Below are 14,670 nucleotides of genomic sequence, written 5' to 3' on the forward strand. Positions count from 1 at the left end.
CCTACAGAGGCGGGTCAAAAATCAGAAAGCACAAAATGAAGTGTCACTTCTCAGCAAGGAATGCTCTGATCTAAACCAGGCAAGTAAACAGCTGGCAGATTAGGCAATCTTCAAATTTCAAATGTGCATTATGAACCAACACACATTAAAGATCAAGACCACTACACAGAATATAAGTGATGTAATATACCATATTGGAACAGCTGAATGTTTGACACTGGATTTATCAGTCATACTACTGGAGGTACAAATTACTTTGTAAGAACCAAGCAAAAATCATTTGTGAATCAAGCTAAAATAAGGCATTCCTCCTTTCCCCTCAAGGCTAAAAATAAAAGTAAAGCTTCTTTAAAAAAAATTCACAGTAATATATTTAGGTTTTATTTAATTAAGTTGTCACAGCAATGCCCCAAGTACAAATAACAGAAAATGGGCACAACTGGAAAAAGAAAGGTTATAGTGCCAATATACAGACATAAAATTGCTGAAGTGAAAGTGAACAGACAGCACCATTATTACTTTTAACTTTATTCTGAAACATGAAAAGCATTTTTAGAAAACACTAAAGAATTAGATCAGTAAAAAAATCCACATAAAATGGCCACAAAAACGAATCCTGATACCAATGTAAATGCTATGTCATTTCATTTAATATATTTAAATAATAAATGAGCTGCAATGTGATGGTAGTAATAGACTGAGATTAACACAAAGCACTTACCTTAACAAAATTGTCAGGGAACATGCCCCTTTTTCCATTTAGCTCCCCTTCTAACCATCCTTCCTCTTCTAGTTTTTTCACATTTCTGATGATTTCTCCAACTCGAATTGTTAACTCATCATCATGTATGGCATCATAGTCATACTCCACGATATAGTCAACTGAGAGAAGGAAGAAAAGAAATAGTCAGTGCTTAACTCTGACATGTGGAAATATGAAACGTCTTATTTTAATGCACTGCATTAAGTGATTTATACATAAGAGGGACCTCTCACTAAAGAGTTCTTTTGACCAATTTTTTTTTTTAAAGTAAACAAGGGGCCAGTTTTTCAGAACCTCACTTCAAATATTGTCCATGTGATTTTGTACACACTAATGTGAATGTTCAATTGCCTCCTGTGCACACAGATTTTATTACGTGCCTGAAAATAACAGTGCATGTACAGTTCTATTTGCAAAACTGACGCGTCTTTGAAAGCTTGGTTCAAGAAATGTTAATCACAGATTTGCACCAAAAACAAAACACACTCTATTATGTTTAAAGTTTGCATAATGTGCATGGAGAAAACAGCTTTAACTTGGACACAGCAAAGTTTAGTCATGGGAACCCTGGCAATATATTTGCATACATCTGTTGCACAAAAACAATGAGAATTGCATACAGCCAACTTGTATCTTGTTTGGTAATAAAGTTCTGTTTTATGTCTGATGATTCCATTAATCACTCGTGTCCATTAAGACAGGCTTTCCATTGCCAAGCAGAGTGTTTATACCACTGAGACGGGTTGCCCCCCTGTAAGGAGACATCTGATGTACTGGGATACAACTGAGCCTGCCTGTTCCACCTGCCTGGGCCCCCTTTACCCTGTCTTGCTGAGCCAGTCTCTTAAGCCTCCTCTAGCACTGTTGTCTCCAAAGTGGGGTGTGCACAAGAGGATCCTTGGGGGTATACGGCAGGAGGAGTGCTTTTTTTTTTGCTTCATCAGGCAGGAGTCAGAGTTTGCCAACAGAGAGCAGGGTGCTGGGGGAGGAGCATGAACTCACTGATCTCCAAGTATGCGTTGTTCACTGCTTGACACACTGTAAAGTCGGCTTTTTAATTCCCCCCCCCCCTTTTTCGGCAGTTCGGGCGGGAGTCCGAGCAGCTTTTTTTTTTTTTTTTTTTTTGGTGCTTCGGCAAAAATGGTAGAGTTGGCACGGCAGGTGGGGGGTGTGCTCAAAAAATTTTACTGATGGGGTGCGCGATCAAAAAAGTTTGGAGACCCCTGCTCTAGCACATACACAGACAAGGCCATGTCCAGCTGCAGAAAGACACAGACACTGAGATCAGCTCTGGGAAGACTCAGTTTAAGGGACTTGCCCCAGCACTCAGGTGCCCACCTCCCTTGGAGTGCAGACCCAAAGGTATATTGTCTTGCTCTGGACAGAAAAATCTGCACAGCGTAAGCTCATAAAAATTCACCCTCTCCCTTAACGTGAAGAGAGAGATGCACAGCTTCTTGCCCCCAAACCCCGATGTGGATTGCACAAACTGGGTTATGTTATAAACAAGAAATAAGTTTATTAATTACAAATGACAGATTTTAGGTCATTATAAGGGATAGCAAACAGAACAAAGCAGATTACTAAGCAAATAAAACAAAACACACAAACTAAGCTTGATTCACTAAAGAAACCGGTTACAAAAATGTAATTTCTCACCCTAAATAAATTAGGCAGGATGCAGAATTTCTGTAGTTCCCCCATTTACCATTATTACTCCCTTTAAACCATCAAGTCTTTAGCAGCCAATTCATCAAAGAAGCGAGTACAAAGGAGATGGACAGAGGTGAACTCCCCCATGTCATAACGCTGACATAGCTCCTCAGCCTGCTACCACCACTACTCCTGGTGTAGTAGGCATGCCACGGAGGAGCTCTGCTACACCATGGCAATCCTTCATTGGAATAAGTTAGAGTCACCTCCAGCCTGCTCTGACTCCTTCTAGGGCCAAACTCGTGCAGAAAACCTGCTGTGGCTCCCTGACAGCTTCTCAGGATGATCAAGCTATAGGTTGGAAGAATATCTGTGCTGAATTTTCAACAGTCCCATCTTGTCAATTAAAATGCTCATAACCAACATACAACTGACACCACCTCCAAAAAAAAGCTCAAGAAGATATGACTTGATGTTCCTGATATTTTGCTTCTGAGCACTGTTTTAATATTGTTCAATTTTAACCCCTCTAGCCTTTCATACATCATATAGCAGCCAACAAAAAAAGCACAAACCCAGATTTTAAAAAAGTCCTTTGCATGGCTGCTTTAAAGGACTTTCAATTATCCCTGCAGTGATGATTTTAAATTACTTATTTTTGTACTTTCACAAAGCTCCTACTAAGCTATATCATAAATTGTGCTGAAACATTTCGCTGTTCTAGGAAAGTGGAAATGAGTGTCACCCATCAAAAATAAGATGAGTGTTTTGGCTCTTGAATATATCATATGCCAAAAAGGTTCTTGTGATTACTGTGATAAAGTCTTATCAAGAAAAAGTATTGCCAAGCTTATTCAATGTTGGGCCTAAAACTTCCGGAAGCCTCAGAGGTCAAGCACAGCAATCAGAGCAAGTGTAGCAAGTTGAGACTAGGAAATATTGTAGGCTTGTGATCGGCTGCAAAAAGCAAGTTTTGCAATATTAGGCGTAGCAAATTCGAACTACAAAATATTGTAGACTTGTGGTTAGCTCAAAAAAACAGGCTTTGCAAAATTAGATACGGACTTGTGGTCAAGGTGTAAAGCAACCAAGTGCTTCTTTAGACCAATTCAAATATTTTTAATGCAGACCTGTAGTCAAGGTGTAAAGCAGTACTTCTTTGGGCTGTTTTCAAACATTTTGTGTCTGACACATTAACCACAATTAGAACAATTGACTGTATTCGGAAAATATGAGCTGTGCATAGATCATAGTTTCAAAATAACCACAACTACCAGAGTAAACATTTGGCCTGACTGGTTGACCTGCTTCAAAACACAGCGGGTAGATGAGATAAGATGTGTGGAGCCTCAGGTGGGTTTGTGTGTGCGTCTTGGTCTAAGACAGGGGTTCTCAAACTGGGGGCTGGAACCCCTCAGGGGGTCATGAGGTTCTTACATGGGGGGTCGCGAGCTGTCAGCCTCCACCCCAAATCCCGCTTTGCCTTCAGAATTTATAATGGTGTTAAATATATAAAAAAAGTATTTTAATATATAAGGGAGGTCGCACTCAGAGGCTTGCTATGTGAAAGGGGTCACCAGTACAAAAGTTTGAGAACCACTGGTCTAAGGGGGGGTTCTCTTTGATCGGTCAGACACACACCCCGTGAACCAAGCAAACCTGAATCACACCGACTATCTGTACCTGGCCAGTTCAAAGAGCGGTCGACTAAAGGGTAACATATTTTCGGCAGGGTAAGGTTTTGAACTAAAAAAGTTTGGTTGCATGCAGTATAAAGTAACAGAGTAAAGAAGTCTGGGTTGCTTGAGCTAATCTGATCTCAAGTTGTGTTGGCAATACAGTATTACAAATGGTAGTGTCAGGATAATTTGATCTAAAGTCATATCAATGCTGCAGTATTATAAATGTAGTAAAATCTTAATAAAAGTATTACGCTGCTTAGCAGTAGTTATAAGTTGCTGATATTATAGTTTTACTTATGTTTGTGTTCACTGGTGGCGGGAACAGTACGTGCAAGGTTGGTAGTTAGTAAGTAACAGTAGGTTTGCATGTACTTGTACCTGCCTTCAGTATCACCTGCCATTTATATTCAATGCTAATAGCATGCATTATAATAGTAAGTAACTGATGCATAATATTACCTGTACTTGTATTTATTTGCACTACAACTTGCCATTTATATTAATCCTTATTCAATTCTGGTCTCTATTTCTCCTTTTCTTATTCGATCTGTGTTGCATTTATAGCTGTAAGTCATTAAAAACCTTTTTTAAGGAATAATTAGTATTCTTAGTTTTCTCTTATACGGATGCTGCTCAACCTAATTACATCTGTGTTGGGTAGTGGGAAGTAGTGATAACCCGGGGCCCCACGGGGGTCTTGACGTGTGCCTCCTTCTTCCTTTATCTCCGCAGTTCTATAGATGAACAGTTCTTAATATGTCTGAAAGGTCACACAATGGTATTTCATCTCAGGCATGTCCACTTGAGCCCTGGAAAATTGAGTGGCATCCAGTATCATCTCACCAGCAGTATGAATTGCATTTAAGGCAAAAATTCAGATTCTGTAACATCATTTTACCATAGCAAAGAATTGGCGCTATAAGCACGAAATCAGCTTTTAATAGTCATATTTTGAACTTGTATAGTGTCCGCCTGCCATTCAAAGAGATAAATTTAACCTCGCTTCATCCCTTCAAAATCGACAAGTACATTCCAATCCGAAAGATGAGGGAACTGAGGCTCAGGAATATAAAGTGTCTTACCCAGCATCAGACAGAAAAGATGTGTTGTAGAGAAAAAGAAAACCTATCTCCCTGAGTGTAAGTTCTGTGCTTCAATCACCCTAACTCAACAGCAGAAGCTGATTTGTTAAGGAAAATCCCCACCAAATTATAAAAAAGATAAGATTCTGCCCAACCTGTTTTAATATGAATATTTTGTTTACGCATTTGGTCACTAAAGAGGGATTTTCACATTGGAGCAAAGTAACTCAAGCATTAACTTGTATGCAGTTTAGACTTTGAATTGTGAAATTTTTTCATGAATGCTACACAGAAGCAATGAAAAAAATCGTTTTTAGAAAGGATCAGTAATCAGCTCTTATTATGACAGAGCCTGTGTGACACCATCACTAATGTCACATTTTGTTTTGCACTTAAAAAAGGGAGTTCAATCTGATTGTTTTATAGGAAAAATAGTATATCTGTCCCAAATTTTCAGCCCATAAACACGGAACAAGGTTTTCAGGCATCTCCTTCATAAAAAACAAAAACTGAAGAAAGGCAAATATTTGCACATAATAAGAGTTTGATGGGTTCACGAGGTTTATGTAGTTTTTCTGTTAATTAAGGGAGAGAAAAAAGTAGCAGTCTTCATCAAAACTGAATCCTCGTATGCTACAGTTAGCCAATGGATAAAATTATTTGTGTCACTGGCTTCCACGCGCTAACATGATATGCAGAAGCATTTTTTAACATATCAACAGGGGAATACAAAACGGCCATTTGATATACGGACTCATTAATATTCCTGGCCTTTACAATTAGGGATATGAATTTTGCTAGACCACAGGCTGTATTCTGGGTCAGAGAAAGTGGTCTTTGATTAAGTGAACCTTACCTGAAGGTTTTCGGAAAGTAGGCCCTCTCTGAAACTATTCATCTGATTAAGGAGCTAGCTAGGTCCGGCCTGGATCTCACCACTGCCCTGCTGCTGCGGCTCTCAGGGGCTGGTCCTGCCACCAGGAGCTCGTGTTCTGACACCTGCAACCCACATTCTGGGATAGTGTGGCCTGCTGGGCCCGTCTCTGTTCCATTATTCTGTGAACTGGATACTTTAGAAATAGGGTTTGTCATACATGTTCCAAGTGCACATATAGTTTAGATCAGTTTATGCTGAATGGATGGATGTCTGAAACATTCTTTTAAATAAGGAATGTGGTTCAAGGTTATTGAGAGATTAGGCAGCAAAGGGGTATTTAAATTTAGCAGCCAGTGAGGGCCATATTGGTTTGATATATTTTACTACCCTGTAGCACAACCCAGATTAACTGATATATATAACATTAAGAACATTTCAACTACTCTGAACTGCATGTTACCAAGCAGTGTTTGTAACCAAAATAGAAAGAGAAAACCTCACAAATGCCTACACAGCAATGCTTGTCAGACTGATAAGTAATTCTTCTTGGAGGGATATTCTGACAGTAAATGTTGTCAGTAAAATACTCTATTTACTGAATAACTGAGCTGTCAATATAAACTCCTTAACATTTCAGAGATTGTATTATTTAATAATATATTATCCCACCTTTGGCTTTTAAAATATAGCCTATATCACTTGCCTACTGTGAAGAAAATTGTTACTAGGATTGTTCCTTAAGATAAAAAGATAATGCCAAGAAACAAAATATAGCTAAAATCCAATGGGATTGTTTTTGACAGAACACACAACCAGAATAGCACACATTGATAATTACAATTTTGGTTATGGATATCAGACAGTTGAGAGAAGAGTCTCCTGCTGGATGGCATTTTGCTGCCATCCCAATAAGAAAGACAAAAAGGAATTATCAGCACTCATCACTAGACAATTCAAGGGATCTGGGGATTCTATCCTTGGTCAGGTGTTCAAACCTGGCAGTTATCAAAAGTGGTTACCATCCAACAATTGTTACATGGCCTACAAAATACAGGTTATCATTCTGCAGCTGACAGGAAAGAGCACATCCTAACCACAAATACCGCCAGATAACCTGACCCTTCAACAAGGGTAAGGACTAAGCCTAATTCCAATTTCACATTGGTGTTAATTCAATCAATCAGATTTATTATGCACTTATGGGATGAGAGAATAAATCTCTCTACAATAAAGTTAAGGAACAAGAGGCAGAGTTTATCATTGCCTTTCCCCCTAAGCCTTAACACGTGCACAGGGCCTGACAGGTGGCTCTAGCCAGCACTAGGGCCACATCTACATTACCACTTATGTCAGCAAAACTTCTGTCGCTCAGGGGTGTGAAAAAAAACACCCCCAAGTAACATAAGTTAGACCGGCATAAGTGATAGCGTGCACAGTGCCATGTTGGCAGAAGAGCTTCTCCCACCAGCATAGCTACTGCTACTCATTGGGAGTGGTTTAATTATGCTGACAGGAGAGCTCTGTCCTATTGCCATAGAGTGGTTACACGAAAGATCTTACAGCAGCGCAGTTGCATCGGTACAGCTGTGCCCCTGTAAGCTCTCTAAGGTAGACATAGCCTAGGTGTCTTCCAAGCCCATTCCTTCCTTGTATACCAAATAGAAAATTTTAAAACAAAACAGATTTTCAAACTAATGTCCCTTTAAATCAAAGCAAACAGTATACTGAGACACCCAGAAGGAACAGCACATTCACCCATAGCACAACAAATCATTTACATCATTAGGATACTGAATGTACATTATGGCTTGTTATAATAGTTATCAAAGAGAAAGTAGCACCCTCAGTGCAGACGTGGGCAAACTACAGCCCGCAGGACAGTCCTGCCTGGCCCCTGAGCTCCCAGCCAGGGAGCCTAGTCCCTCGCCTCTCCCCTGCTGTCCCCCCTCCCCGCCGCCACGCAGGCCGTGCTCTGGCCCACCACTCCCGCTGGACAGCGTGGGAAGCACAGATGGCTCTGGCCAGGTGTCATGCCTGCAAGCTCCTGCTGCTGGGGGGGTTGGATAAGGAAGCGGGGGGTTCTGGGGGGGCAGTCAGGGAGGAGGGGGCGGAGGTTCTGGGGGGGGTGGTCACAGGATGGGGAACATGGAGGGTTGGGAGTGGGAGTCCCGGGGGGCCTGTCAGGGGGCAGGGATGTGGATAGGGGTCAGGAGGGCAGTCAGGGGACAGGGAAGGTTGGATAAGGGGACAAGGAGCAGAGGGCGGTGGGATAAGGCGGGGAGTCCCGGGGGAAGAGGGGCTGTCAGGGGTGGGGGTGTGGATAGGGTCGGGGCAGTCAGGGGATAGGGGGCGGGGGTCCCGGGAGGGGGCGGTCAGGGGACAAGGAGCAGGGGGGTTGGATGGGTTGAGGGCTCTGAGGGGGGCAGGAAGTGGGAGGGGGCAGATAGGGCGCAGGGGCCAGGCTGTTTAGGGAGGCACAGCCTTCCCTACCCGGCCCTCCATACAGTTGCGCAACCCTGATGTGGCCCTCAGGCCAAAAAGTTTGCCCACCCCTGCCTTAGTGAATATTAAGTGTGTGTGTACACACTTAATATTCACTGGGGATGCTACTTTGTCTTTGATAAATAGAATCTACAGAGTTATTCATGTAATAATTACTACCTTTCTGAAAACCACCCTGATCCAAAACAGTTTTAAACAAGGCACAAACTTAATACTACTTTACTTTTCAACTTCAACTCTTACCCATAACAGTGGCTACTATTTTGTGTCTTTTACTATGCAAGGTCTATGCAGTAGAAGCCTGACTATTGCCAACTTCCCTTTTTGATTAAATACTTTGATATGCAATATGTCTTATGTTCGCATGGACGTTACCTCCAAAAAGCAAGGGGTGGGGGAGGAGGTTTAGAATCTAAGATAATTGTTATTGTGGAGTTCTCTAAGGCGTAACATTTTATATTATGTAACTGGGCTACAGTTAAGAACTATGCTCTTTTTTCAATTATTTTATATAGTTAATTTTAAACTTTTTGTACATTTTTATAAGGGAGCTGGAGTATGTTTTCTAACTCACTAGCACCAACATGTTCTCTATCAACATTTGGGCACATTGTGGTTCTGATAGGTAGCTTCACTGATTCCATTAAAGCATTCACTGAAATTTCTCAAGCTTCTTATTTTTACATTCACATGTGACATGCAGTTGTGCAGTAGCTGGCCAAGTTTGTGGCAATTTAATGTTAACCACTGGACATTTTTCTCAAGAACAACTTTCCATTGCTCAGCCACAAGGACCATAAGAGTCAGTTCTAAGACGACATGATCCCTGGCCAACTCTGTTCACTGACTTCATGATAAGGCAGAATGAAGTTCTGCTTTTTTGGATGTCTGCCATTCTTCCTCTGCTCTGTCTGATATACCAACACCCACCCTACCACAGGCATTTTCTGCTTATGCCAGCATTTCCTCTTTCAGTGACAGCCTGCCTAAAAAAGGAAAACAAAAACAAATATAGAGTATTACTAACTAGACAATTCAAGCAAAGGAATCTTGAATTCAGTTGCTATAAAGCTGGTCCATCTGAAATCCACCCTGGATTTTGCCTGGCACTTTTTAGGTCACCAGGAATGTTTCAATAACCTACCCAATAAACAAATTGAGTTACAACGAAATTTTAGTATGACAACATCTCTAATAAAGGTGCTGGGGAACTTGGAGATGAGCAAGTAAACAGAGGAGACTGAACAATAATATATCATACACATCAAACTGCCTACATTAAAACAAAACACATGCTTTCCCCCATGATCTAAAACCGCCTAAATAACATAAAGCAAAGAACGCCCTGAAAAATTTTACTGCGGTAGCTAACTCAAGTAGCAAATTTTCAAGTTGGTTTCAGGACAACTAGCAAGAAGACTGGGAGAGAAATTAAAGGTATCACAGAAGTTTGTGAAATGTTTCTGATCAGCCTTCCAGAGATAAAACATGGGATAGATGGTTCCTTCTATCCTATGACTCTCGCTCTCAATTTTGTAAAATGCACCTTGTGTGTTCTGTTGGAGCATATACCATTTAAAACACACTAAAAACAAAAGTTAGCAATAAGAACTACAGAACCATCTCCCAAAAGCTAACCACTCCTTAAGCCACACCCTAAACAGATGTAACTTACAGCATACTGTGAAGGTCAACCTCTCACTACCAAACCAGCTGGGGAACAGAATTCTAGTTGAGCATTCCTCACTGGAGAGACTGCTGAGTTGTGAGTCTCAGCTGCTCTCAACAGCAGCCAGGATATAACCCAGAAAATGTTTTGTAGATCTCAACTAAAACTTGAATTGCACTCAAAGCCATCCAGCAGCCAGTGCACACTCAGGAGAACAGGTCAGACGCTGCATGTGAGAAATTCTGCTTAGTGGAAAGTGGTGTTGTGCAGTTTCTTCAATTGGAGCCCCAAGTAGAACTCAATGCAAGACACAAAGGGAGATGAGCGAGACGAACTGGTAACTATGGGGAGGGTTAAATGTGTGAGAAAATATCACAAATTCTACCAAATGAAGGTAGAAAACTTACTGGTTTTATATCAAAAGAAAGCCAAGAATACCATGGGTTCCATAGGATTGCAAGTTGTGTTAACAAAAGGTGGTCATATCTCCTCAAACACCAGCTCAGATACTGTAGTCTTGAAAGCCTCAAACCTCCTCTAAATTTTATTTATCTGTCTGTGAAAGCATTCTAGGTGACTCTCAAAATTGCTTAAATGGAACAATGCCAAAAACCTTTGAAGAATAAAAAAAAGGCAATATTTAGTGAGATTAAATCTAGAGTACTATATAAATAAAAGTTTAAGCCATCCAGTCCCTCTTCACATGTTATTACGGTATTGCAGTAGCAACATTACACTTCACAGTTGACTGGCACGTCCATACTAAAATTAGTACAGTAGAATCTGTGTACCAACTGGAAGGCTCTATAAACCGGCATTTCTAATCTTCATAGACAGTCCGGTTTATAGGCCAGTTTGGGCACGGCCAGCAGGCTCCTACCCGGCTCTGCATGGCTCCCCAGAAGCGGTGACATGTCCCAGCTGCTCCTAGGTGGAGGAACAGCCACAAGTAGTTCAGAGTACGGGAGGGGGCTCGGGAGCGGGTGCGGGATCCGGGGGCACTCACCTCAGGCAGCTCCCCACAACCAGCGACCTGTCCCTGGTGTTCCTAGGCAGCTCTGCGTGATGCCTCCGCCCACAGGCGCCACCCCCGCAACTCCCAATGGCCATGGTTACCGGCCAATGGGAGCTGCAGAACCAGCGCTTAGGGCAGGGGCGGCATGCAGAGACACCTAGCCGCACCTCCGCCTGGGGCAGGGACAGGTCACTGCTTGTGGGGAGCCATCCGAGGTGAGCGCCCCCAGATCCAGCATCCCAAAACCCCTCTCATGCCCCAACTCCTTGCCCCGAGCCCGCTCCCACACCCAAGCTCCCTCCCTCTTAGTTAACCAGAATTCTTCACTTACCAGAACCCACATTCCTCTAACATGCCAGATAAAAAAGCTTTTACTGTATTTTCAGTTGCTTATAAACTCAAAAAATATCTTTGAAGCTGAAATTTCTCTTGCTTAGTCTTAATCAAAAGTGAGTATTTTTAGAAAGTTTTATAAAATCTATGTGGCTGTTTGAGTTATACCCCATTGGTTCTCACCTTTTCCATATCATGACCTCATATTAAAAACAAACAAAAAAGTTTCAGGGTCCCCCTCATCTAGCAATAGTGACCAAGAGGGTGATCATGACCCTCAGAGTAAGAACCCGGGAGTTATACAAATGTGAATTAAAAGCTCTTTCCTGTTAAAAAAACATCTGGAAAGCTTCTTCCACCCTCTGAAAACACCACAACTGCTTTGATAGAAGAACTAAAATTTGGCACATACCTAATTCAGAATGACAACTAGTATTTCTGCCTTGTTTACAAAAATCTGCCGTTGATGCTTTTAAATTTTCATAAATTTTTTCCATATTGAGCATGGGAAAAGTGTTCCCTCCATTTCCAGAAACAAAAATCATGCAATGCTCTGAATGTTCCTAGGCTGTTGACCTTTGAAAGATCCCAAAGTATATTTATTCGATTGTGCAATCATTAATAGGGGAAGTGTTTCTAAAAGACTTCATATTCAATTGCGGGCACCACTAACTACTGTATATACCAAGTTTATATACCTGCAGTACTGCATATGTTTTTTAGTCAGTGTAGACTGTTCCTCGTGCTTTCCATTCCACGCTCACCGTTTCACCTTTCAGTTTGTTACTTGTGCGATGGCTTATAAAAATTAAGTCAATGGCACAAAACCAAAACAATTCAGATATGTAAGTGCTTCCTGGTAGTCTCAAAATGGTTTGGGCCCCAGTCCTACAAACATTTATACATTTGAATTTACAGGCACTATTCAATTATTAACTTTAGCATAAATAGATAACTTCATCATAGGAAAAAGTGTTCACAGGACCAGGGTCAACCAGCCTGGCCCAAGAAATGTCTTAGGCTTATTGATTCTCTAGTAATAGTGGTGGGATTATATCGCATAGTTTTTAAGATGTTCTGCCTAATGACCAAGTGGTAGGTTATGCTCTATAAGAGATCTGGGTTTCATTCCTGCTTCTATTATCTCAGCTTTGTGCTAGATGCCAGAACTTCCAAAAATCAGGCCATTTATTTAAGCACTTAAATACGGACTTGGATGCCACAAGATAGGCGCTTTTTTTAGTTGTGGCCAAGATTGTGATGTTAAATCCTTTTGACTCTGCCCCCTTGCATATTAGAATAAGATTTCATGTCATGTGTTCAGACATGAGACTATGCAACATACAATTATACACACAATTACTAAGAACTGCATTTAAAAAAAAGTTTAGGACTCAAAGTTTAACACATCTACTAACTACAGAAAATACCAAACATCAGGGGGCCACACCCACTGGGGTCCAAGGACATTGCCTTGGTAGGAAGCTTAGCATGTTCTCCTGTTTGCTCCTTGGAAATGGCAGACTAGTTATATGACCTGGATGCTATTCTTGGTCCCTACTGAGAGCACCTCACTCACCATCTTTTGTAACAGTCTTATTTAAAGTGGTGTTCTTCTGCACTGTAGTAAATCCACATCTCCAAGAGGCTGTAGCTACTTTGATGGAAGAATTCTTCCATCAACCTAACAGTGTCTACACTGCGGCTTAGGCTGGCTTAACATTGCACAGGACATGACATTTTTCACAGCCCTGAGCAACATAGATAAGCCAACCTAACTTTGTAGTGTAGGCCAGTCCTTACTCTCTGTGCCTATAATCCTTCACTGATAATGCTGTACACTGGGATAGTACTGCTCTTGTGTTTCAGACCTCTCATACAAAACTCCTACATTTTCATAAGAGATTCTGCGCCCACCCTCATTTATAGATACACACTTGATTCTTGTGATGAAGTTATGCAGCAGTTTTCTGCACAGAATGCAATAAGAGCAGCTAGCTTATGCACATGTAGCCTTGCATTTTCTTTGCAATTTCTATTATTCTTCAGTCAATTAGAGATGTTGCATAGCTAAGGATTTTTTTAAATATTTAAATGTTTGGAGGCACTCTTCAAAAAGAAGAAATGTTCATTTATCCTTCATTTTATCTTGCATTGAAACATGATTAATATATGCACCTTTGGCGTAAGGCCAACAAGTGAATTAGTCTCTCTCAGGTATTGCTAAGGCACCTATCTTGGTGGTATCTGAATGTCAATACCTCACCTGAAAGCAAGCATAGGTGAAATGTAAATGAAATGAAAAGTAACACCATTAAGCTAAAACCAATGCAAGACATTGCTTAGGACACTCTGAGCTTACAATACAAAACATCTTGCTCTCCCTTCATAGTAGTCATCTCACAAACCACCTGGATGTATCTGCTGAGTTAAGTCTGCATAAAAGTCTATTAACTTTATACAAGTCTTCTCCCAGTGAATGAGAAATCAAGACCATTGCAGCCACCCAATGCAGTGCCTCATATTTGGAAGTTACTCAAAACGTCTCTACTCGGAAGAATAGCGCTAGACACTGTGGGTGAGATGCTATGGGAGATCCATAATGTATTGGTACAACAATGATTATAAGGTGAACTGTGCATAGACTCACAGAAAAGATCCTGCCAAAACCAGCATTACCATCAGATGGGCTACATAAAAGTGCATTCTTGTTGGTTGTTATAACCTGGAGCAGCGAACCGTAGCCAGTGGGAGCCGCAATCAGCCGAACCTATGGACGGGGCAGGTAAACAAACTGCCCCGGCCCACCAGGGGCTTTCCCTACACAAGCGGCATCCCAAGTTTGGGAAACACTGCTTTAGAGAAATGCAATCTATACCTATAGCACTGATATTATTTTCTAAAGTCTTGAATAGGCATTCTCTAAACCATGTTGATTGGCTGTTTGCTCCAATCTGAACCTTTTCAGCTCAACCTCACACTTTATGAGCCCTTCCTCCTCTCCTGCTCTCTCTCTCTCCTCCTGATCCCTCTCACTTCCCCTTCCCTTGTCCTGTCTTTGTTTAGCTTATCCCTGCCTAACAAAAGCAATCCA

The 14,670-nt window shown here is 41.3% G+C and overlaps 1 protein-coding gene across 2 annotated transcripts in view; it reads right to left on the reverse strand.

Moving 5' to 3' along the window:
• Positions 1 to 14,670, reverse strand: part of LOC120401824 (CD2 associated protein) — a 125,724-nt gene that overhangs the window by 95,772 nt on the left and 15,282 nt on the right. For both annotated transcript variants that reach the window (XM_039532063.1, XM_039532064.1), the window contains exon 2: positions 722 to 882. In XM_039532063.1, the coding sequence (XP_039387997.1) occupies positions 722 to 882 (161 nt within the window). The remainder of the gene's footprint in view (positions 1 to 721; positions 883 to 14,670) is intronic.

Source organism: Mauremys reevesii, linkage group 3 (genome assembly GCF_016161935.1).
Source record: "Mauremys reevesii isolate NIE-2019 linkage group 3, ASM1616193v1, whole genome shotgun sequence".
NCBI lineage: Eukaryota > Metazoa > Chordata > Testudines > Geoemydidae > Mauremys > Mauremys reevesii.